The 26,493-nt window shown below is 47.0% G+C and overlaps 1 protein-coding gene across 3 annotated transcripts in view; it reads right to left on the reverse strand.

The window, feature by feature from the left end:
* The window catches only part of stat5 (signal transducer and activator of transcription 5), a 101,592-nt gene that overhangs the window by 8,757 nt on the left and 66,342 nt on the right, over window positions 1-26,493 (reverse strand). For 2 of the 3 annotated variants that reach the window (XM_036939696.1, XM_036939695.1), the window contains exons 2-11: window positions 24,992-25,053; window positions 22,331-22,468; window positions 21,890-22,046; window positions 20,695-20,784; window positions 19,355-19,529; window positions 18,920-19,050; window positions 13,053-13,204; window positions 3,187-3,342; window positions 1,003-1,182; window positions 551-638 (exon numbers count right to left, since the gene is read on the reverse strand). In XM_036939696.1, coding sequence (XP_036795591.1) covers window positions 551-638; window positions 1,003-1,182; window positions 3,187-3,342; window positions 13,053-13,204; window positions 18,920-19,050; window positions 19,355-19,529; window positions 20,695-20,784; window positions 21,890-22,046; window positions 22,331-22,458 — 1,257 coding nt within the window. In that variant the 5' untranslated portion in view covers window positions 22,459-22,468; window positions 24,992-25,053. 3 annotated transcript variants of the gene reach the window in all.

The following is a 26,493-nucleotide window of genomic DNA, read 5'->3' on the forward strand; positions in this document are numbered from 1 at the left end:
TCACTTTGAGGAGCTGTTCTCTAATCAAACACACACATACATGATTCCCTTTCATTTTAGCAGATTTGAAGGGATACTTCGGGATTTTGGCAATGAGGCTCTTTGTCTACTTCCGCAGAGTCAGAGGAACTCATGGGTACCATCTTTATGTCCCTGTGTCCAGTATGTAGGAAGTTAGGGGTAGTTTCGCAAGCCATTGCATATTCACTAGCATTCTGTCTTTAACTTCCTTCCTTCCTTCTGGAAATAGAGACATAAAAATGGTATCCACAAGTTCATTGCCAAAATCCCGAAGTATCCATTTAAGCCCGAGTTTACATGTAAATGATTCATGGAGGACCCTATGGAGGACCCTATGGAGGACCCTAGGGAACTCTAAACAGCATGTGGGCTGAGTAACATGCGATCTGTATGAGTATGAACATAGAATGAGAATGCAGAATCTCCAAAAGCCTCTTGGATTCCAGTTTAGCTGGGGTTTGTCTCTGAAGACAATCTTCTCTAGGTGTGGTATTACAGTCTGAGACTCCCTGGTCCCGTCCATCCTCACCATGTTCCTGAAGTTGGCGCTGAGTGTTCCTGTGGCCTGGTGGTACTCCATCACACAGTTGTTGTTAAGGATCTCTCCACTGCTGTCACTGGGGGAGGGGGAAGGAAGATGGAGGAGGAAGAGGAGAGGTAGATGCTTCAGCAGATGTATTAATCATAGAGTCATGAAACTTTCACAGAACATGAAGGGGAATGACTCATTTAAATTTATGGGAGACAAGTTTTTTTCAGGATGCCAATGCTGACAATCTTGCAAAATGCTACCCAAATTTAGGCTAACACGGCTATTCTTTTAGTACTAGGAAGGAAAATGTATACACTAACTACTTTAGGGTTCTATTAGGTGTGTAGAACGTGGGATGTGGATGTCTAAATGTGGAATCTCCACTTGCGCCATAGATTCCACTGTGGCAGTAGATATCAGTGATGAGGGGGCTCTATGCTGTGACTTACTTCCTGGTGTTCTCATTCTTGAGCAAGGCCTTCGCCTGCTGTTCACTGATGATGGTGGCCTTGACCTGCGGGGGGTTCATGTGCACATTGAGCTTTCCACCCACTAGGAGGCGCACTGTGGCGGCAAACTTGGTCTGGGTCTTCAGCACCTGGGGAGGCTGCTTCTCTATGATAAAGGTGCTAGAGAGAGAGAGAGAGAGACAGAGAGTGAGAAAAAACAGACAGACAGACAGACAGACAGACAGACAGACAGACAGACAGACAGGCAGACAGACAGACAGACAGATTAGAGTCAGAGGAAAGTGTAGAGGGTTGCTTTAAAGGGATAGTGCAACATTTTAGCTTGAACTCATGTATACCATTTGCATGTCTTTGCATGCAGTTTGAAGGAAGATTCTGGAGCAAATCCTAACTACCGTTAGCCCAATGACAAAGTCGACAGGAACAACTAGCTTGCTAGTTAGCAATGGCCCCAGAAACTAACTTCAACTTCCTTCAAACTGCACACAGAGTCATACAGATGGTATCCATGAGTTCATCTGACTCTTGGTTAGTAGAAAAAGGGCTTGATTGAAAACATTTAGCACTATCTCTTTAACTGACAGATCACCACCGGGAATTCTGCTCATCACACACTGCTGCCTATTACGTCTATTTGACCTGCTTTTGAAAGTTACACAGTACGCAAGCTGTCAGCTCTCAATGCTCCCACACATAAACACACACAAACAGACAAACGCTACACACAGGCAGCGTGATGCTCATTCATTCAGGCAGCTAGGGCTTTTTAGTAGAGTACGCTGTTTGTGTTTTAGGCTTGGCTGACCATACTCAATATTCTCATCTCTGTGAGCAGGCAGTGATGAGATACCCTCCATTCCCTCCCTAGCCTCCCTCCCAGGCGCCTGCTAGAGGTTTAGGGGGAACAGTAGAGAGGATGTGGGTGTGGTTTTACTGGAGAGCAGGAAAGAGCGAATTAAGAGGAGAGGAAACACCAGTGCGGTAGTATGGACTTTAAAATAATAGTTTTTACGCTCTCAATGCTCCCCTGTCTGCGGCCTAACGGACATCGTTCTGACAATGACATAGCTTCTCAGTGCATTATGGGTCTCTGTGGGGACCACAGTGCATTATGGGTCTCTGTGGGGATCACAGCTGGAATAGGGAGAGAGCAGAGGGTTCTGGGAGCACTCAGAAGACTTCCTGATCCAGTCAGTGAGGCTGGCGGACTGATACGCGCTGACAGACAGTGTCCCCAGGGCTACAACACTCTACCATGGAACTCAAGCTAACTTTCTGAGCCTGTTAGCCTTTCTCCCCATCTCACCATCATTGAAGACTCTTCATCTCTAGTCTCAAACACTTTTTTTGTCTCTTTAGCTCTCGAATCGACCCTGTTTCTTTCACTTTATATCTTTGAAACTCTGTTCACTCCTCCTCTTCCTCACACTGTATCTTCCTCTCCTTTTCTAAACCGTTCACTCTCCCTACTGTTTTCTTTCTCCTTTCGGATCGATAGCAGGCCTCCCACTCTCCTCCCTCCATCTCTCCCTCCTTGTAGCGTTGAGGGTAAATGCAGGCTGACTGGGGTTGTGTTTGTGTGTTCATTGACAGGTTCCACAAGGCTTGAGAGCAGAGCTGGGCTGGGCTGCTGGAGGAACTATCAGCAGCTTGCTCCCCCTGCCTCGGAACAACCCAGCTTGGGCTCAGCACAGAGTCAAACACACACACACACGATTTGCTTCTCCACAGAGTCACATAACCAGGCTCCCGTGATGTGCGATGCTGAGTCATTTCTAATGTAATTCTGGTAATAAATGTAATCTCACACTCTATTGGCCACATAAGGAGTCAGGGGTTATGTCAGTAGGATAGGGTTTGTATAAGGGTTCACACTGAGTGTGGTGCATGGTAAATAACACAGTTCCATTTAGTCCCATCACACAGAGGAAATTGGGGGGGGGGGGGGGGGGGGTAACATGACTGTAGAGTAGCATACACACTGAAGATAAGTGTGTCTATAAGAAGCTCACATTTAAACACACCCACTTTCCAGCTCAAAGCCACTCGCACACAGTCCAACACACTACAACCTATTCTCACTTATTGTTCACTTTGATACTGAACAATAACAACAACTTCACACACACACACACACGCACGCATGTACACGCACACACACACCTGGTGACCAGTGCTGAGATGATGTCTGTGATGGTGCTGTTGAGGTCGTTCAGTAGCTCCTCGATGGGGCCGGGGATGGGAAGCTGTTGTCTCAGGTGTTCTGCTCTCCTGATCTGCTGCCTGTTCTGCCAGATCGTCTCTGCCAACTTCTCACACCTGAATAATACACACACACACACACACACACGCACACGCACACGCACACGCACACGCACACGCACACACACACACACAAAATAAGGTTCTCAAAATGGGCAAATTAAGATCACACAACTCAAAGTTCAGACTCTTACAAGCTCAGACAACCAGACAGACTATAGTCTAGTTCAAAATATACAGTTTAAGACAAGGTAATAATTCCATGCTGGAGCGTTCACAAATAAACACATTCATTGGACCATTGCTGATTCTATAGCATCGAAAACATGACCAGAGTTCGGAAAATCAAGTAATAAAGTGGTGGTAGATCATGAGAAAATGTTTAAATGAATAGAATGACAGGAAAACAGTCATTCTGTTTGCTGAGTAGTTTGCTGAAATTCACAACGATTGTGTTTATTTCCCGCTTTGATGGCAAACTTTCTGTACTGATAACATTCACATGTTCATATTCATATGTTTCTTGTTTTTCGTCTTTGTCTACGTGTGTATATATGTTTACAACAAGCAAGGGGAAGATATCAGAATAGGGGCATTGGGGAATAATAACATATTGCATGGAATACATTTGTACTGTCGTGAAGCCGTCTCTAGAGTAATGCAAGGTGTCTTTCATGATCATGTGAAACGTCAATTGCTATGGAAATGCTGGGATGTGTTTTCAATGATGTTGCAGGCAATTATGATGCAACTATGACGGTGATACGATATGGATTACAATTATCATCATGAATATTAAGGCTATACGCACTACATGTTACACACATAGACCCTCAACCATGCAAATTGAGTTATTATTTATTTGGATACTCTTATACAGACATCATACACACTCATACACACATTATACAGACATCATACACACTCCCACTAAATCACAACCAATACCATACACATCAACCTACTCAGATTTACAACACATAATATCATGTCTCAATTTTCTAACATTTGTGGCATTGGCTCACAGGCAAACAGGCAAGGGAACAAAACAAATATTGTAAGAACCTATTTCTTGAATTCTAAATATCAGACATTTCAAAGCTCTAATTTTGACCGTCATATTACCTCTGATGGCAGTAACTTTACAAGCACTAATTATGGTCAATTCTGACTGAGAAGAGTATCTAGTTATGGTAAGAGGTGAAATAAGTATAGCTAGTTATAATTGTAACGGTTTAGCAGATTATAAAGAAAGAAGATCAGTCTTTACGTGGCTAAAAGAAAAGCAATATAACATATACTGTTTACAGGAAACTCACTCTACATCCTTAGATGAAGTTGCGTGGAAAAAGGAATGGGGTGGTGAAAAATGTTAATTAATTAACAAAAATGTAGATCTGAATGTGCAAATAGTCAGGAATGATTCGCAAGGAAGGTGGATCTTTTTGAATATGAAAGTGGACGAAAAAGAGATTTGGCTCATGAATCTATATGGTCCAAATCAGGATGATCCATACTTCTTCGAAAACATTTATACCAATTTATTGAACTTACAGGCAACAAATGATCAAATCATAATGGTAGGATACTAGAACACAATGCTAAGTACCTTAATGGACCGTAAAGGAAATCACTCTACAAACTATCATCACTATGCCCTTAAGGAAATCACACATATTATGGAGACATTAGAAATAGTGGATATTTGGAGACTAAAAAACCCCGACCTAGTGAGATACAGTGGGGCAAAAAATGATTTAGTCAGCCAACAATTGTGCAAGGTCTTTATAGCAGATTTTGAAAAGGCATTTGATAAAGTAAGACTGGATTTTATTTATAAATGCCTGGATTTTTTTCAATTCTGGTGATTCTTGTCATGTATTGTCATGTTGTGTCCTGTTCCTGTTCTTTCTCTTCACCCTGTCTCCCTCTGCTGGTCGTATTAGGTTACCTTTTCTTCCCCTCTTTCCCCCAGCTGTTCCTTGTCTTCTCTAAACTACCTCGTTCACCCCTTTTCCCACCTGTTCCCTTTTTCCCTCTGATTAGGTCTCTATATCTCTCTCTGTTTCTGCTTCTGTCTTTGTCGGATTCTCGTTTGTGTTACTCATGCCTGAACCAGACTATCGTCGTGTTTGCTGCAACCTTGTCCTGTCCTGTCGGAATCTGCCTGTTCATCTAACCTTGTCCTGTCCTGTCGGAATCTGCCTGTCCATCTGAGCCTACGTCTGTTTCGTCATTAAAGAAACTCTGTTTTGTTAATTCGCTTTTGGGTCCTCATTCACGCACCTGACAGAAGAATCCGACCAAGAATGGACCCAGCGACTTCGGATCCTCTCCACTCAGCCGTCGAGATCCAGGGAGCGATGCTAGGCAGACACGAGCAGGAATTGTCTGCTGCTCGACATGCCGTTGAGACCCTGGCCACCCAAGTCTCCAACCTCACAGAACAGGTTCACCATCTCCGCCTCGATCCACCGGCCACTTCCAGGGCTTTCGAATCTCCGGAGCCCAGAATCAATAACCCGCCGTGTTACTCTGGGGAGCCCACTGAATGCCGCTCGTTCCTCACCCAGTGTGATATTGTGTTTTCTCTCCAGCCCAACACTTACTCCAGGAGCACTGCTCGTATCGCCTACGTCATATCTCTCCTTACTGGACGGGCTCGTGAGTGGGGCACGGCAATCTGGGAGGCAAGGGCTGAGTGTACTAACCAGTATCAGGACTTTAAGGAGGAGATGATACGGGTTTTTGATCGATCTGTTTTTGGGGAGGAGGCTTCCAGGGTCCTGTCTTCCCTATGTCAAGGTAATCGATCCATAACAGACTACTCTATTGAGTTTCGCACTCTTGCTGCCTCCAGTGACTGGAACGAGCCGGCTTTGCTCGCTCGTTTTCTGGAGGGTCTCCGCGCAGAGGTAAAGGATGAGATTCTCTCCCGGGAGGTTCCTTCCAGCGTGGATTCCTTGATTGAACTCGCTATTCGCATTGAGCGACGGGTTGATCTTCGTCACCGAGCTCGTGGAAAGGAGCTCGCGTTCTCCGTTGCCCCCCTCTCCGCATCACTACCATCTTCCTCTGCCGGCTCGGGTGCTGAGCCTATGCAGCTGGGAGGTATCCGCATCTCGACTAAAGAGAGGGAACGGAGAATCACCAACCGCCTCTGTCTCTATTGCGGTTCCGCTGGTCATTTTGTCACTTCATGTCCAGTAAAAGCCAGAGCTCATCAGTAAGCGGAGGGCTACTGGTGAGCGCTACTACTCCTGTCTCTCCTTCAAGATCCTGCACTACCTTGTCGGTCCATCTACGATGGACCGGTTCGTCAGCTTCCTGCAGTGCCTTGATAGACTCTGGGGCGGAGGGCTGTTTTATGGACGAGACCTGGGCTCGGGAACATGACATTCCTCTCAGACAGTTAAGGGAGCCCACGGCCTTGTTCGCCTTGGATGGTAGTCCTCTCCCCAGGATTCAGCGTGAGACGCTACCTTTAACCCTCACTGTCTCTGGTAATCATAGCGAAACCATTTCTTTTTTAATTTTTCGTTCACCTTTTACACCTGTTGTTTTGGGCCATCCCTGGCTAGTTTGTCATAATCCTTCTATTAATTGGTCTAGTAATTCTATCCTCTCCTGGAACGTCTCTTGTCATGTGAAATGTTTAATGTCTGCTATCCCTCCTGTTTCCTCTGTCTCTTCTTCACAGGAGGAGCCTGGTGATTTGACAGGGGTGCCGGAGGAATATCACGATCTGCGCACGGTGTTCAGTCGGTCCAGGGCCACCTCTCTTCCTCCACACCGGTCGTATGATTGTAGTATTGATCTCCTTCCGGGAACCACTCCCCCCCGGGGTAGACTATACTCTCTGTCGGCTCCCGAACGTAAGGCTCTCGAAGATTATTTGTCTGTAGCTCTTGCTGCCGGTACCATAGTCCCCTCCCCTCTCCCGCCGGAGCGGGGTTTTTTTTTTGTTAAGAAGAAGGACGGGTCCCTGCGCCCCTGCATAGATTATCGAGGGCTGAATGACATAACAGTGAAGAATCGTTATCCGCTTCCTCTTATGTCTTCAGCCTTCGAGATCCTGCAGGGAGCCAGGTTTTTCACTAAGTTGGACCTTCGTAACGCTTACCATCTCGTGCGCATCAGGGAGGGGGACGAGTGGAAGACGGCGTTTAACACTCCGTTAGGGCACTTTGAATACCGGGTTCTTCCTTTCGGCCTCGCTAACGCTCCAGCTGTCTTTCAGGCATTAGTCAATGATGTCCTGAGAGACATGCTGAACATCTTTGTTTTCGTTTACCTTGACGATATCCTGATTTTTTCACCGTCACTCCAGATTCATGTTCAGCACGTTCAACGTGTCCTCCAGCGCCTTTTAGAGAATTGTCTTTTTGTGAAGGCTGAGAAGTGCACTTTTCATGCCTCCTCCGTCACATTTCTCGGTTCTGTTATTTCCGCTGAAGGCATTAAGATGGATCCCGCTAAGGTCCAAGCTGTCATTGATTGGCCCGTCCCTAAGTCACGCGTCGAGCTGCAGCGCTTTCTCGGCTTCGCGAACTTCTATCGTCGTTTCATCCGTAATTTCGGTCAGGTGGCAGCTCCTCTCACAGCCCTTACTTCTGTCAAGACGTGCTTTAAGTGGTCCGTTTCCGCCCAGGGAGCTTTTGATCTCCTCAAGAATCGTTTTACATCCGCACCTATCCTTGTTACACCTGACGTCTCTAGACAGTTCGTTGTCGAGGTTGACGCGTCAGAGGTGGGCGTGGGAGCCATTCTTTCTCAGCGCTCCCTCTCTGACGACAAGGTCCACCCTTGCGCGTATTTTTCTCATCGCCTGTCGCCGTCGGAACGTAACTATGATGTGGGAAACCGCGAACTGCTCGCCATCCGCTTAGCCCTAGGCGAATGGCAACAGTGGTTGGAGGGGGCGACCGTTCCTTTTGTCGTTTGGACTGACCATAGGAACCTTGAGTACATCCGTTCTGCCAAACGACTTAATGCGCGTCAGGCGCGTTGGGCGCTGTTTTTCGCTCGTTTCGAGTTCGTGATTTCTTATCGTCCGGGCTCTAAGAACACCAAGCCTGATGCTTTATCTCGTCTCTTCAGTTCTTCAGTAGCCTCCACTGACCCCGAGGGGATTCTCCCTGAGGGGCGTGTTGTCGGGTTGACTGTCTGGGGAATTGAGAGGCAGGTAAAGCAAGCACTCACTCACACTCCGTCGCCGCGCGCTTGTCCTAGGAACCTTCTTTTCGTTCCCGTTCCTACTCGTCTGGCCGTTCTTCAGTGGGCTCACTCTGCCAAGTTAGCCGGCCACCCTGGCGTTCGGGGTACGCTTGCTTCCATTCGCCAGCGTTTTTGGTGGCCCACCCGGGAGCATGACACGCGTCGTTTCGTGGCTGCTTGTTCGGTCTGCGCACAGACTAAGTCCGGTAACTCCCCTCCTGCCGGCCGTCTCAGGCCGCTTCCCATTCCCTCTCGACCGTGGTCTCACATCGCCTTAGATCGCCCCCCATCCTTGTCGAGGGCGCACCTATCTACAGGGTCCGTAAGATTTTGGACATGCGTCCTCGGGGCCGTGGTCACCAGTACCTAGTGGATTGGGAGGGGTACGGTCCTGAGGAAAGGAGTTGGGTTCCCTCTCGGGACGTGCTGGACCGTTCGCTGATCGATGATTTCCTCCGTTGCCGCCAGGTTTCCTCCTTGAGTGCGCCAGGAGGCGCTCGGTGAGTGGGGGGGTACTGTCATGTATTGTCATGTTGTGTCCTGTTCCTGTTCTTTCTCTTCACCCTGTCTCCCTCTGCTGGTCGTATTAGGTTACCTTTTCTTCCCCTCTTTCCCCCAGCTGTTCCTTGTCTTCTCTAAACTACCTCGTTCACCCCTTTTCCCACCTGTTCCCTTTTTCCCTCTGATTAGGTCTCTATATCTCTCTCTGTTTCTGCTTCTGTCTTTGTCAGATTCTCGTTTGTGTTACTCATGCCTGAACCAGACTATCGTCGTGTTTGCTGCAACCTTGTCCTGTCCTGTCGGAATCTGCCTGTTCATCTAACCTTGTCCTGTCCTGTCGGAATCTGCCTGTCCATCTGAGCCTACGTGTGTTTCGTCATTAAAGAAACTCTGTTTTGTTAATTCGCTTTTGGGTCCTCATTCACGCACCTGACAATTCTCTTATAAAATGGGTAAAAGTAATGTATAGCAACCTCAGGTGTAAAATAGTAAATAACAACTACTTCTCAGAGAGTTTTGAATTGTCAAGAGGAGTTAAACAAGGGTGTCTGCTGTCACCATATCTATTCGTTATGGCCATCGAAATGCTAGCTATTAAAATCAGATCCAATAACAACATTAGAGGATTAGAACAAAGGTGTCCATGTATGCCGATGACTCAAGTTTTATATTAAGTCCGCAAGCTAGATCCCTGCAATGTCTCATTGAAGATCTAGATAACTTTTCTGTACACTCTGGATTAAAACATATTTATGATAAGTGTACAATATTACGTATTGGATCTTTAAAAATACAACATTTACATTACCCTGCAGCTTAGTATGCTTACGACGATCGTGACAGAAGATCCCACCACAACAGGACCAAGCAGCGTGCCCGGGAGGAGAAGGTATCCTGGGCTTGGGAGGAGATAAATGAGGAGAAGACATCCTGGACTTGGGAGGAAATAAATAATGGCAGGACACGAAAGCCTTCCTTGGAAGCAGACGCAAGGAGAAAAGGGAGGACAGCGACGACGCCGGGGTTCGCAGCCACATAGAAAGCCCAAAAGACGGCCCAAATGTTTTGTGGGGGGAGGGGCACACGGAGTGGTCGGCGGAGCCGGGGAGTGAACCAGAGCCAGTCTGGGAGAAGAGGGAGAAATTGGAGGAGAGTGAACAGAGAGAGTTGTTGTGTTGGTGTATGATGCACGACATTCGCCCTAAGGAGCGTGTTATCAGTTTGATGCCACCTGAGTCCGCTCTCCGTACTCGTCCTGAGGAGCATGCTAGCAGTCTGGTAAAAACTGTGCTGGCTCCACGCACCAGGTCTCCAGTACGCCTCCACAGCCCTGTATGTCCTGTGCCAGCTCTCCGCACTCGCCTTGAGGAGCGTGTCATTTGTCCGGTACCATGTGTGCCGGCTCTAGGCACCGGTGCAGAATCTCCAGCTCCAGGGCAGGAGCCTTCCTCTGCGCCGGTGCCCAGGTCCAGGCATGGCGTCCAGTCCCGCTCCAGGGCAGGAGCCTTCTTCTGCGCCAATGCCCAGTCCGGGCACAGCGTCCAGTCCCGCTCCATAGCAGGAGCCTTCCTCTGCGCCGATGTCCAGTCCAGGCACAGCGTCCAGTCCCGCTCCATGGCAGAAGCCTCCCTCTGCGTCGGTGCCCTGTCCAGGCACGGTGTCCAGTCCCGCTCCAAGGCTGGAGCCTTCCTCTGTGCCGGTGCCCGGTCCAGGCACGACGTCCAGTCCCGCTCCATGGCAGGAGCCTTCCTCTGCGCCGATGTCCAGGCACGGCATCCAGTACCGCTCCAAGGCCGGAGCCTTCCTCTGCACCGGTGCCCAGTCCAAGCACGGCAGCAAACTCAGCTCCATGGCCGGAGCCTTCCTCGGCGCCAATGCCCAGTTCGGGTGCGACTTTCAACCCAGCTCCATGGCCGGGGCACAGAGGCCCAGTCTGGGCACGGTGTTCTACCCGGCTCCATGGCCGGACCCGTGGTCTGGGCGGGGGCAATGACCCGCACCGGAGCCGCCTCTGACAATAGGGGGGGGGGGGGGGGGGGGGGGTGACTAGGGGGGGTGTTCCTATCTTGGTTGTTTTGTTTCTATGTTGGCCTGGTATGGTTCCCAATCAGAGGCAGCTGTGTATCGTTGTCTCTGACTGGGGATCATATTTAGGCAGCCATTTCCCCACTGTGTTTTGTGGGATCTTGTTTTTGTGTTGTTGCCTGTGAGCACTTAATTTTCGTCACGTTTCGTACATTCTTTATTGTTGTTTTTATGTGTTTCATTGAATAAACATGTGGAACCCATATTGCACTGCGCTTTGGTCTGAGTACGCTTACGACGATCGTGACAGGTGGCAGCGGGAGGAGGTAGGGAACTTGTCTGTCTGCCCAATATAAAGGATCTAAAGTGGTGGAGCAAATAGCATAAATAGGAAAGTATACCAGTTTCATTTGAGGACCAGAATGTTGACAACTGTGCCATACAGATTGCAAAATAGTTGGGAAGAGATTTTTGATGTACCGATTCCATGGTATGAGTTGATATTTAAAATGACGCAAGATTCAAGACTCCGTGCTTTTCAGCTACATTTATTATATAGAATTCTTGCCACCAACAAAATGTTGAATATTTGGGGCTTAAAATCATTGAAGCTCTGCAGATTTTGTTGTAAGGACACAGAATCAATAGACCATTTATTTTGGTATTGTCCTCAGGTAGCCTGTTTCTGGTCTCAGGTTCAGGAATGCCTGAAAATGCATAGCCTTAATCTAAAATTGACCCTAGAAATAGTACTGTTAGGAGATCTGGAGAGATCAGGGCAGTCAATTACTAATATACGAATACTCTTAGTAAAACTATTTATCTTCAACTCGCAATCTGTGGATTCTATTCGATTAGATAGATTGAAATTGTACGTTAAACATCACAGGGTAGTTGAAAGATATATGTTGCATAGAATTCCGAAGAGGGTGGCTAGCAGAGATAGGTGGGATGGGCTGAGAGAAGCTGAGGGTTGGGATGTGGAATTGGAGACAAGTGGGAGTGGAGTTGCTGTGCAGGAGATAGAATGATGGTCAAAGATAAAAGTCCAAAATAAAGTCAAAATAAAACATAATAAAAAGTATGTTTGAATGACACTAAGTGGCAGTGTTTTTACAGCTAATGCCGGTTTGCCTGAGGCTGATGCCGTGCAGGTGTTGTACACATGCATATACACACACTCTCATTCAAATACACACATACACGGGCACACACACATGTAATAGTGCCAGACATGCATTTAAACATATACAGTTGGCATTGCTGTTATGATTTTAGTTGTCCTTGATGTCCTTTGTTTTTGTTTTTTCTTGCATTGATGTTTGTTGTTTTCTTTTGTCTTTTTCTTTTTTCTCTTTAGTAAATTGTCTTGGTTGTTGGTGCATTGGGGGGTTCTTGGGGTTGGGGAACTGTTTTTTTATTTTGTATTATTCTTGGGGGGGGGACTGTGGGAGAGGTCTTGGATGGTTGAGGTACAGCTATTGGGAAACTGTGGGGGGGATCTTGGAGGGTTCATGTTCATGCTTTTTGGCTTGGTGGGAGATCTGTCGACATGCCCTTGAGCAGGGCATTGACCCTGGATGCTTCTGTGTGTCGTTCTGAATGGGAATCTGTTGGATGACTGGTGTGGTGTAGTTGTTGAGCGGCTTCACTGCAAGTATATTGTATGTTTTGGATATTCAATTAAAAAAAAAATATATATATATATATATATATATATACATATATATATATATATATATAAATAAATAAAAACATTCACTTCCAGTAAATTTTGCTCGCATTGCTAGTCCCATTGTTTAGAATTCTTCCCCATTGTTGCAAAAAGTTATGGGATATTAGGATCCCGTTGTCTTAACCTTTGTCATCTTCAACCTAGACGACAGTCATCTTCCCAACTACACCCCATATAAGCCCAGCAGTATCCAATAGTCAGCTTGTTAACAGGGTGGCCCCTGCCCTTTGATCAATCCTAGACATATGTGATCTCTGTTAGGGGTAGAGGCTGATAGAGGGGGTCTCACCAGGACTGCAGGATGTCCAGCCCCCCCTCCGGAGGACCCCCGTTTCCGGCCAGCTGTTGCCTTCTCTTCCAGTGGATCAGCTCGTCATCCAGGATGATGGTCTGCTGCTTCCTCAGCAGCTGCAGGCTCTTCTGGTGCTTCTCTGCCAGGTCCTAGGCACACGCACACACACGCACACACACACACACAGGCAGGTACACACACACACCGATAAGAAGGTGCCAATATACATCTCCAGCTTTTATACCCTGAAGGCATGAGATCCCTCCAGAGTTCTGAGCCTACATTTCCTCTCCTGTCTTCATCGCCTTAAATAATGACTTACAGTTTGTAATCATGTAGTGTCCAATCAAATCAAACTGTATTTGTCACATGCGCGAAATACAACCTTACCGTGAAATGCTTACTTGCAAGCCCTTAACCAACAATACAGTTTTAAGAATATACCAGTGATCTGTGAGCTGCTCTAACAGCTGGTGCTTAAAGTTAGTGAGGGAGATATGAGTCTCCAGCTTCAGTGATTTTTTTCAGTTAGTTTCAGTCATTGGCAGCAGAGAACTGGAAGGAAAGGTGGCCAAAGGAAGAATTGGCTTTGGGGGTGACCAGTGAAATATACCTGCTGGAGCGCGTGCTACGGGTGGGTGCTGCTATGGTGACCAGTGAGCTGAGATAAGGCGGGGCTTTACCTAGCAGAGACTTGTAGATAACCTGGAGCCAGTGGGTTTGGCGATGAGTATGAAGCGAGGGCCAGCCAACGAGAAGTACAGGTCGCAGTGGTGGGTAGTATATGGGGCTTTGGTGACAAAACGGATGGCACTGTGATAGACTGCATCCAATTTGTTGAGGTCGAGGATCGGTAGGATGGTCAGTTGTACGAGGGTATGTTTGGCAGCATGAGTGAAGAATGCTTTCTTGTGAAATAGAAAGCCAATTCGAGATTACATGTTTGGATTGGAGATGCTTAATATGAGTCTGGAGGAGAGTTTACAGTCTAAACAGACACCTAGGTATTTGTAGTTGTCCACATATTCTAAGTCAGATCCGTCCAGAGTAGTGATGCTGGACGGGCAGGCAGGTGCGGGCAGCGATTGGTTGAAGCATGCATTTAGTTTAACTTTAATTTAAGAGCAGTTGGAGGCCACTGAAGGAGAGTTGTATGGCATTGAAGCTTGTCTGGATGTTAGTTAACACAGTGTCCAAAGAAGGGCCAGAATGATGTCGTCTGCGTAGACATTGATGTATACAGAAAAGAGAGTCGGCCCAAGAATTGAACCCTATGGCACCGTCATAGAGACTGCCAGATGTCTGGACAACAGGCCCTCCGATTTGACACATTGAACTCTATTAGAAAAGTAGTTGGTGAACCAGGCGAGGCAATCATTTGAGAAACCAAAGCTGTTGAGTCTGCCGAAGAGAATGTGGTGATTGACAGAGTCGAAAGCCTTGGCCAGGTCGATGAATACAGCTACACAGTAATGTCTCTTATTGATAGCGGTTATGATATTGTTTAGGACCTTGAGCGTGGCTGAGGTGCACCCATGACAAGCTCTGAAACCAGATTTCATAGTGGAGAAGGTACGGTGGGATTCGAAATGGTCAGTAATCTGTTTGTTAACTTGGCTTTCGAAGACCTTAGAAAGGCAGGGTAGGATAGATATAGGTCTGTAGCAGTTTGGGTTTAGTGTCTCCCCCTTTGAAGAGGGGATGACCGCGGCAGCTTTCCAATCTTTGGGAATCTCAGACAATACGAAACAGAGGTTGAACAGGTTAGTAATAGGGGTTGCAACAATTTCGGCAGATAAATTTAGAAAGAGAGGGTCCAGATTGTCTAGCCCAGCTGATTTGTAGGGGTCCAGATTTTGCAGCTCTTTCAGAACATCAGCTATCTAGACTTGGCTGAAGGAGAAATTGGGGAGGCTTGGGCGAGTTGCTGTGGGGAGTGGAGTGCTGTTTATTGGGGTAGGGTTAGCCAGGTGGAAAGCATGGCCAGCCATAGAAAAATGCTTATTGAAATTCTCAATTATAGTGGATTTATCGGTGGTGACAGTGTTTCCTAGCCTCAGTGCAGTGGGCAGCTGGGAGGAGGTGCCCTTATTCTCCATGGACTTTACAGTGTCCCAGAACCTTTTGGAGTTTGTGCTACAGGATGCAAATATCTGCTTGAAAAAGCTAGCCTTAGCTTTCCTAACTGCCTGTGTATATTGGTTCCTAACTTCCCTGAAAAGTTGCATATCAAGGGGGCTATTCGATGCTAATGCAGTACGCCACAGGATGTTTTTGTGCTGGTCAAAGGCAGTCAGGTCTGGAGTGAACCAAGGGCTATATCTGTTCCTGGTTCAATTTCTATTGAATGTGGCATGTTTATTTAAGATGGTGAGGAAGGCACTTTTGTTATTATTTGTTATTTATTTTTACCCCTTTTTCTCCCCAATTTCGTGGTATCCAATTGTTAGTAGCTACTATCTTGTCTCATCGCTACAAGGGCTCGGGAGAGACGAAGGTTGAAAGTTATGCGTCCTCCGAAACACAACCCAACCAAGCCGCACTGCTTCTTAACACAGCGCGTATCCAACCCGGAAGCCAGCCGCACCAACGTGTCAGAGGAAACACCGTGCACCTGGCAACCTTGGTTAGCGTGCACTGCGCCCAGCCCACCACAGGAGTCGCTGGTGCGCGATGAGACAAGGATATCCCTACCGGCCAAACCCTCCCTAATCCGGATGACGCTAGGCCAATTGTGTGTCTCCCCATGGATCTCCCGGTCGCGGCCGGTTATGACAGGGGTGACACAGCTGGCGCAGCAGTACAGCGCCCTTAACCACTGCGCCACCCGTGAGGCCCCGGAAGGCACTTTTAAAGAATACCCAGGCATCCTCTACTGACGGGATAAGGTCAATATCCTTCCAGGATACCCGTGCCAGGTCGATTAGAAAGGCCTGCTCGCTGAAGTGTTTTAGGGAGCGTTTGACAGTGATGAGGGGTGGTCGTTTGACCGCAGACCCATTACGGATGCAGGCAATGAGGCAGTGATCACTGAGATCTTGGTTGAAAACAGCAGAGAGTAGCAGCAGCTTAGAAGACGGGTGAGGGGGCAATGCAAATAGTCTGGGTAGCCATTTGATTAGATGTTCAGTAGTCTTATGGCTTGGGGGTAGAAGCTGTTTAGAAGCCTCTTGGACCTAGATTTGGCGCTCCGGTACCGCTTGCCGTGCGGTAGCAGAGAGAACAGTCCATGACTAGGGTGGCTGGAGTCTTTGACAATTTTTAGGGCCTTCCTCTGACACCGCCTGGTATAGAGGTCCTGGATGGCAGGAAGCTTGACCCTGGTGATGTACTGGACAGTACGCACTACCCTCTGTAGTGCCTTGCGGTCCGAGGGCGAGCATTTGCCATTCCAGGCAATGATGCAACCCATGAGGATGCTCTCGGAGGTGCAGCTGTAAATCCTTTTGAGGATCTGAGGACCCATGCCAAATATTTTTAGTCTCTTGAGGGGGAATAGGTTTTGTCGTGCCCTTTTCACGACTGTCTTGGTGTGCTTGGGCCATGTTATTTGTTGGTGATGTGGACACCAAGGAACTTGACGCTCTCAACCTGCTCTACTACAGCCCTGTCGATGAGAATGGGGACATGCTCAGCCCTCCTTTTCCTGTAGTCCACAATCATCTCCTTTGTCTTGATCATGTTGAGGGAGAGGCTGTTGTCCTTGTACCACACGGTCAGGTCTCCTATCTTCTCCCTATAGGCTGAGGGGCCACCGTGTTGAGGATCTGCGTGGCGGATGTGTTGTTACCTACTCTTACCACCTGGGGGTGGCCCGTGAGGAAGTCCAGGATCCAGTTGCAGAGGGAGGTGTTTAGTCCCAGGGTCCTGAGCTTAGTGATGAGCTTGGAAGGCACTGTGGTGTTGAACGCTGCGCTGTAGTCAATGAATATTATTCTCACATAGGTGTTTCTTTTGTCAAGGTGTAAAAGGGCAGTGTGGAGTGCAATAGAGATTGCATCATCTGTGGATCTGTTGGGGCGGTATGCAAATTGTAGTGGTTCTAGGGTTTCTGGGATAATGGTGTTGATGTGAGCCATGACCAGCCTTTCAAAGCATTTCATGGCTACAGACGTGAGTGTTACTTTATTGTTCTTGGGCACAAGGACTATGGTGGTCTGCTTGAAACATGTTGGTATTATAGACTCAGACAGGGAGAGGTTGTAAATGTCAGTGAAGACACTTGCCAGTTGGTCAGCGCATGCTCAGAGTACACGTCCTGGTAATCTGTCTGGCCCTGCGGCCTTGTGAATGTTGACCTGTTTAAAGGTCTCACTCACATCGGCTGCGGAGAGCGTGATCACACAGTTGTCCGGAACAGCTGATGCTCTCATGCATGTTTCATTGTTACTTGCCTCGAAGCGAGCATAGAAGTTATTTATCTCTTTGTAGTCTGTAATAGTTTACAAGCCCTGCCACATAAGAAAGTCAGAGCTGGTGTAGTATGATTTGATCTTAGTCCTGTACTGATGCTTTGCCTGTTTGATGATTTGTCGGAGGGCATAGCGGGATTTCTTATAAAAACGGCAGCTCTACCTTTTAGCGCAGTGCGAATGTTACCTGTAATCTATGGCTTCTGGTTGTGGTATGTACGTACAGTCACTGTGGGGACGACGTCATCGATGCACTTATTGATGAAGCCAGTGACTGATGTGGTGTACTCCTCAATGCCATCGGAAGAATCCCGTAACATATTCCAGTCTGTGCTAGGAAAATCCTGTAGTTTAGCATCTGCTTCATCTGACCACTTTTTTATAGACCGAGTCACTGGTGCTTCCTGCTTTAATTTTTGCTTGTAAGCAGGAATCAGGAGGATAGAATTATGGTCAGATTTGCCAAACGGAGGGTGAGGGAGAGCTTTGTACACGTCTGGGCGAGGGAGAGCTGTGTGGAGTAAAGATGGTCTAGAGTTTTTTCCCTCTGGATTTAACATGCTGATAGAAATTAGGTAAAACTGACTTAAGTTTCCCTGCATTAAAGTCCCCGGCCACTAGGAGCGATGCCTCTGGATGAGCATTTTCCTGTTTGCTTATGGAGGTATACAGCTCATTGAGTGCGGTTTCAGTGCCAGTATCGGTCTGTGGTGGTATGTAGACAGCTACGAAAAATACAGATGAAAACTCTCTAGGTAGATAGTGTGGTCAACAGCTAATCAAGAGATACCTCAGGCGAGCAAAACCTTGAGACTTCCTGAGATATACGCCTCCGCCCCGTGTCTTACCAGAGGCTGCTGTTTTATCCTGCCGATAGAGTGTATAACCCACCAGCTGTATGTTATTAATGTTGTCATCCTGCCATGACTCAGTGAAACATAAGATATTACAGTTTTTAATGTCCCGTTGGTAGGATATACAAGCTTTCAGTTCATCCCATTTATTTTTCCAGCAATTGAACGTTAGCTAACAGTACTGATGGCAAAGGCAGATAAGCCACTTGTCACCTGATCCTCACAAGAACCCCAATCTCTTTCCGCAAAATCGCAGTTTCTTTCTCCAGTGAATGACGGGGATGAGGGCCTGTTCGGGTGTTTGGAGTATATCCTTCCCGTCCATCTCATTAAAGAAAAATTCTTCATCCAATTCGAGGTGAGTAATTGCTGTTCTGATGTCCAGAAGCTCTTTTCGGTCATAAGAGACGGTAGCAGCAACATTATGTACAAAATAAGTTATAAACAATGGGAAAAAAAATTAACAAAATAGCACGGTCGGATAAGAACCGATAAAACGGCAGCCATCCCTTCCGGCGCCTTCATTCCAGTGTGTACATGTGTGTGTGCGTGTTTCAGTACATGTGTGTGTGTGTATGCAGTATAAAAAGTAGTGTACCAGTCTGTATTTCTGTAGTGTGTTGGCCTCCCGTGTGAGCCAGGCCTCCACGGTGGCTCTCTTGCTCAGTAATGTGGGCTCCCTCAGCTGTCTGTCAGCAGGGGGCAGTGTGGTCAGGCTGGTCAACTGGGCTGCATGTAGGCGAAGAGAGGGAGAGGGAGAGGGAGAGGGAGAGGGAGAGGGAGAGGTCAGCAAATCTCACATAAACACACCTGTCTTTTACTTTACACACACACACACACACACACACACACACACACACACACACACACACACACACACACACACACACACACACACACACACACATACACACACACTCACTCACTCACCTATAAACCCACACGTCATTCTGCCCTAAAAAGGTGAGGTCTGCTGGGGTTGATGACCCAGGGTGTTGTGACTAGGAGGGGGACCAGGGCAAGGCTGACTCACCCTGGATGCGGAGGCTCTCCTGGTACTGGATGATGAAGTACTCCTGGTTGTGCTGGAGCTTTCTCAGGTCGTTCTCTGTGTCCTGGGTCAGCAGGCGCAGCTCCTCAAATGCCTGATTGATCTGCTGGTACTTCTGGGACATGCTGTCCATCATCCCTCCCACTGGGGAGCTCGACTGCCAATCAGAGAGAGGAGAGAGAGGTGAGAGGGCTGGGCCGGTAAACAACGCTGGCTTTGAGATGATTTGCAGGAACTAGCTAGTGTGGTGTTGAGCATTTCATCATCGTTATATGGAGCAGAAAGCCACACAAACGGACAGAACCTGAAATCTCCCTGTGCCTCTATAACACAACCTCAATGACCCCTGCTTGTGTTATTCCACAGTAATCCCTAACGACCATAACCAGCAGTGATCACCACTGACTGAACATGTGAGACCGAGGGAAATGCATTTCCTTATCGTGGGCACACAGCCTATGGCTTGTTAAGGCTGGGGACTTGAGCACTGTGAAGACAGTCTGAGTAAACAGGTGGGAATGCAATCCTGTGATAGGAGAAGCCTGGCAGGACTGGAAATCAATTTAACACTGGGTTTATTGATATTCAGATGTTTTATGGACCACCGGCTTTATGGTTTTATAACCCTTGTTATAAAATATCACATTTCTTCACCTCCCCACCAGGCCTACAGCATTGCTGGTTAATGAGGAATTCAAAGTTTATCTTTCAGCGAGACATATGAGCTGTGTCTGTGCAGGTTTTCTGACTAGGTGTGTGTGTGAAATGCTATGTGTGTGTGTGTGTGTGTGTGTGTGTGTGTACGCTGTGTGTGTGTGTGTGTGTGTGTGTGTGTGTGTGTGTGTGTACGCTGTGTGTATTTATGTTTTTATGTGGTTGTTAACAGGTTTACGTATGTCTGAGGGAAAATTGAGAGTACACAGCCTTTGATGTCGGCAGAGAGGCAGCAAAGCGACCCCCAATGGCTGGGATTTCCATAATGTCATGCACTTGGCTCTGTTATGTTAAACATCTCTGTGTGGTGTTGATAGAGTGTGGATGTCTGCAAATGTTTATAAAAGGTATGTGGGTATTTCCATATGTGTATGTGCGTGTATGTATGTGTGTATGTGTGTGTGTGTGTGTGTGTGTGTGTGTGTGTGTGTGTGTGTGTGTGTGTGTGTGTGTGTGTGTGTGTGTGTGTGTGTGCGTGCGTGCGTGCGTGCGTGCGTGTATTTTGTGCATACGAGCTGCAGGTATCTGTTATATGCATACCTGTGAAACAAGCTTCCCAGGTAGGTGGGAGTAGGAATGGAAGTTGGAGAGAGTGCTAACATACTCACATTAGAGGCCTCTCGGACTAGCCTCTGCTCCGTGTACAGGATGTGTTTAATGCATCTCACCAGCTCCAGAGGGCAGCGGTCATACGTGCTCTGAAAGACAAGGACCACATGTGCTGTCGTGTTAGGCCTGTTAGCCGTGTTAGCCACTGACTGGCAGTACGGCCGCGCACAAAACACTGACCAATTTAGCCCGCCCCCGAGCCACGGCATGCTAACGCTCTAAAGCCCACTTCCTGAGCCTAGCTAAACCCAATTAAACTAATGAGATCCTTCTCTCAAGTGCAGACGACTTGGTCTCACATCCACTGGCTACATTTCTCTTCCTTTCTCTATTTTTCTCTCTCTCTTTAAACTCCGGTCCTCAGGTAAACCCAAAAGTACACATTTTGTTGTAGCCCCAGACAAAAACACTGTATTCAACTCATTGAAGGCGTGATGATTAATTGACAAGTTGAATCAGATGTGCTTGTCCGGGGCTACAAAAAAATATGTGTGCTGTTGGGGATACTGGAGGACCAGAGTTGGGAAACACGGATCTAAATCCCTCTCTCACGCACGCATGCATCCACACACCAAGGCACCATGCGGGGTTGAAAGTCCCGCATTGTAGGCCTACAGAATGTTGTGTTGACAAGATGCCTCCTACTCCCACTGTGGAAGGTGATAAGAGACAGCTTGTTCCCCTGAACCCTGTCCATAAGGGTGAAGACAAACACACTGAGATCGGTGAGTGAAGCACTCGATCATAAAAGGGAACACTGCCTGGTTACCGTAGCCCAGTGTTGTCCACCTTTTGTTTTTATTCATGTAGACACACTGACCAGAGCAGGCTGTTCTCATACACTGTTTTATTTCTAAGTACTTTGGGTTGGGGTTTATGGACATGGGACTGTTGCCAATGAGGCTGTGATAACTAACATTTAGCTGAGTTTGGTATCAGTATAATTGAAATAATAATCACCACGATTCAGCTGGTATAGTTGGCTGTAAGGTTATCATATCCTTGTGAGTTTAGTGGGTTCATACTGGCTTTATTAAAACTGTCCAGCTAGCTAGTTAGGTGTGGAGTTTTTTTTGTGAGGTCACTGGCTCTGTGCTCGGTATCTCTCACCTTCATACTGGTACTGCCCACCTGTCTCACCTTTCTCTAGTTAGCTTTGTGTGGAGATTCGTCTACTGGTTCAATCTGTCTCACCTTGAGCTGGCTGGCGTAGTGTCCCAGTTTGATCTTGAGCAGGAAGCCGTCCTCTCCCACCTGATGCTCAGCCTTGTTCTGCAACTCCTGGATCAGGCTGTCCAGCAGACGCTTGGCCTTAAACTCCTCCTGGGGGTTCTCCAGATCGATCACATCCCTGGCACAGAGACATATAGAATGTTTAGAGATATGCTGTATGTACATACACGCAGAACAGAGCAGACATTAATCGCCTATGCATTCCCTAACACACACCACCTTCACTCAAGCACATACACTGGGACAGTGACTTTACACACTTGCTACTGAACATTGCTCTCAGGTTACTACACCTCGATGGTCCCTGCTACTACTGTGACTGTGATTAAACCGAATGTGAAGGTTACTGGGTGAGGCATGTCTTTCTGTCAGGTAGAGTGGTGTGCTTTGTGCTGCACTCACCAGAGTTGGCCCTCGAGCCACTGGGACAGGTAATGGCGCACCTCAATGGGGAAGTGCTGTCCATAGAGAGACTGCATCTGGTGCAGCGCATCCCCCTGGAGCTGCTGGGCCTGGATCCACACTGCCATCTTACACACCCTGGGGGGAGGCAAGAGGGGGAGGGGGGGGGGGAGAGAGAGAGAGAGAGAGAGAGAGAGAGAGAGAGAGAGAGAGAGAGAAGGGGGGGGAAAGAAGGGGGATGGGGGTGGAGCAGATTTGAAGAGAGAGTGAATAGAGAATAATGTGAGAGTAGGGTGAGCAGATTTGAAGTGACATGGAAAATGTACAGGTTTTCAATCAAGGGAGGAGAACATCAGTTGGAGTTGACTAAAAGTGAAAGAAGCTGTGGCCGTATCCGACTGACACGGCCACAGAGCGGTTGGACTGGTTTTGTTTGACAGCTGTAGTTGGGCAGTTTGTTTCGCTCTGGAGGAGCTGAGGGTCTGAACGTTCTGCTCCGTGTTGAGTCAACAGCTGCATGAGGGAGCAGATCTAGGTCAAATACACATGTCAAATACCTTCTTCGCTTGGAACAAAGTCAGCAGACTTCCTTCACTTGGGGTTTGCATTATGTCATTGGTTCAATTGTACAAGACCAAGTAGCCTTAATTATGTGAAGCTCATATATTGGAACATATTGGACATATTTATTTGACTAAGGTCTGTAAGGTCAACAATAGAAAATATAGGTCCCTTAGCTCTGAGAGAGAGAGTGTCAGTAATGTCTCTGTATGTCTTTGTATACAAGGACACAATGTAGAAGGGAAATTAAAGCTCTTTATATAGTGTCCATAAGCTCCTCAATACATTTCTACATACAGGTGTAGGATCTTAATTGAATCACTATTTTGTTGCTGAGAATTTGAGCTTCAGGATTTACATAAATTCAAAAACCTGCACTAACACATGGTTATATTAACAGTATTGCACTTTTCATGTAACCTTATTTAGGCCAGGTAATAGCCCAGGTAATAGCCTAACCACTGATCAAGCAATATTGTGGACTAAACGTTCAAATCCTGTTGACGCAGACTTATTTTGCTGCAAAAATACTGGTCAAATTAAGATCCTACATTTGTACGACCAGGAGACGGACAGAAAGAAACACAACAGAAAGTGGTAGGGGAAGACTTGGTGAGGGACAATAAATGGTTATTTTTAAACGAATGACATGGTACAGTATAGAACATGACCTTCATCTGAGCAATGAGAGAGGGAGAGAGAGAGAGAGAGAGAGAGAGAGAGAGAGAGAGAGAGAGAGAGAGAGAGAGAGAGAGAACCAGGTGGACAGAACACAGTAACTCTGTGACCTGGTGGGTGCCTCTGGGCATGACGCTAATATAATCAGCTTACGCTCACACTCAAAATCCACATCCCATTGGTTGCCATACCCTGGCATGCCCTCCTCTCAACTTCAATCTTTAACCTTTTTCACTCATCCATCCCCCAATCCACTTACGGATACATCACCCACCATTCACTACAACGACAAGCCTTTTAACTGCTTTCAGTGTCTAAGTATTAAATCAGTATCCCCTAAATGTGATCACTCCTTTGTTGGAAATGTTGAAATGCAGATGAGCTTTGTGATTTACGATTATAAACGGTTATATTAACAGTATTGCACTTTTCATGCAACCTACTTTTGGCCAGCTGATAGCCTAACCACCGATCAAGCAACATTATGGACTAAACATTCAAATCCTGTTGCTGCAGGATTATTTTGCTGTAACAATAAAGGTCAAATTAAGATCCTACACCTGTAAGGTTGCTAAACAAAGAAAAAACGATTGTGAGAGCATGACAGATGGTTTAAATGCGTTCTGAGCTGGAGTGGCATAAGCTAGGAGGTGGATTTAAATGTAACAGAATGACCTCCGTCAGTCATCTCCGTCAGTCATCAGCAGGTGGCTATGAGCAGACTACGAAGAGGAACCATACAGGAAGAGCTGTGAGAATGTTCTACAGTGCTGTACCAGTCTATCCTGACCTGCTCTATACTAGTCTAGGACTGCCAGTCTGTACCACCCCATGCCCGCAACCACACACCCCGACACATAAACCACACAATGACACACACACACACACACACACACACACACACACACACACACACACACACACACACACACACACACACACACACACACACACACCAATCATCATAGGAGCTGCTCTGTATCTCTGTCTGTGGTTGCTGGGAGTTGCCAGTAAGCAAACTCTGTCTAGCGGTGGGTTACTGACAGACAAACAGACTGACAGAATTCATCGGCCTCTGTGACCTTACCAGGCGCCCGGGTTCCCACCATTAGCACCTTAGTTGTCAACTCCACCAGAGGGTTAATATAATTCCCCTCGGTCTAGTACTTACCACAACAGCCAAACACAGCGGCACAATGAGATCTGAGGGGAAGTGAAAGTTGCTCCCTTTTGCTTTTTTCTTCTTCAGCATTCACACTTTATCATTGAAGTGAATCTTGAGACTCTTTTGTGAGCCACCCACTTATAACGACATTAACTGACACACAACTCCGGATCGCAGATACAGTGCCCATTGACCGTTGACCCAATGAGAGATCTACACAGTGTAAAAAACTGAAAGGAGAAGGTCACACTGCTTACCTCGTCTTTAGGTCTTTGCTACCATGTAATAGCAGGATATTATGAAGAGGAGCACCCCAAACCTGAGAGAGAGGGAGAGAGAAAGAGAAAGAGGAAGTGAGTACAACCTTGCTTGCTACTGAGGAAGTCGTCTTTTTTTTCAAAAGGACCACAACATTGACAAAATCTGATCACCAAAGCATTTCATGATGCTGTTCACTGGTGGAGAGCTCCCGCAAACCTTAGCACCTCTATGCTCTTCTAAAGCCTCTTATTTTAACCCCAATGTCATTTCAAAAATCATAGTGGATAGCAAACATATTAACTTCATTATGAATTTTTAAAGGAGGATGGGAGTTTGTGAAAACATTACTGCATGATTGTAGCAAGGTTACTAACGCATTAGTTATATTAGCTATGTTACTTTAGCTAATATGGTGACAACGATGTGTTATGATATGGAAAGATTTCTTGGCCTGGTCACATACAGCTGATGTGTTGTGCATTGACATCCACAAGCAACAAAGGTGAGCGCATAGATGTGAGAAGGAATACAACGTGGCTGTTCTTTTTTAATTTAACCTTTATTTAACTTGGCAAGTCAGTTAAGAACAAATTATTATTTACAATGACGGCTACCCCGGCCAACCCCGGATGACGTTGGGCCAATTGTGCACCACCCTATAGGACACCTAATCACAACCGGATATGATGCAGCCTGGTTTCGAACCAGAAACTGCGGTGATGCCTCTTGCACTGAGATGCAGTGTCTCAGACGACTGCGACACTTGGGAGTTCCACTTGATCAGTGAATGTGAACCGTGTTACGCATGATCAGGGGTGTATTCATTTCGCCGATTCTGTTGAAAAACGTTTCTTAAACGGAAACGGGGATAAATATACCAGAATTGGTCCAATAAAAATTATAATTTGCAACTGTTGGACTAATGATTACACCCTATCAGCTAGATGCAGGCAAGAGTGTGCAACGCTGTATTGAATGTGTCGCTGTCTGTCCATGTGTCACTGTCTGTCACCTCAACATTTTCTCTCGACCTGTGTGCACCTACGTTGTAAACCTTCATTCATAGGCTAGGTTGTAGCAACCTCATGATGGGTATAGGGAAAATTGAAGTATCATGTACTAGACTAAACCTATCGCTGTTACATTGAACTGGGTGAAAGGAATATACATGACAGTCATCCAATATGCTGTGATAGAAATAAGGCCATGCTCATGAGAAATAAAAATCGTCCTCTGTCATCAACGACACTGACAGCCACTGACCCACAAATATTGTCTATCTTGTCAAACAACAGTTAGTAGGCTAATTGTTCATATCAAGCTGTCCTGCCCCACGTATACCCAGAGACAACTGAGGGGCTGAGAGGTATGGGTTAGGAGGAGCCTGCTGAGGCGATAGGGTTAGGAGGAGCCTGCTGAGGCGATAGGGTTAGGAGGAGCCTGCTGAGGGGTATGGGTTAGGAGGAGCCTGCTGAGGCGATAGGGTTAGGAGGAGCCT

This window comes from Oncorhynchus mykiss, chromosome 13 (genome assembly GCF_013265735.2).
Source record: "Oncorhynchus mykiss isolate Arlee chromosome 13, USDA_OmykA_1.1, whole genome shotgun sequence".
Taxonomy (NCBI): Eukaryota; Metazoa; Chordata; class Actinopteri; order Salmoniformes; family Salmonidae; genus Oncorhynchus; species Oncorhynchus mykiss.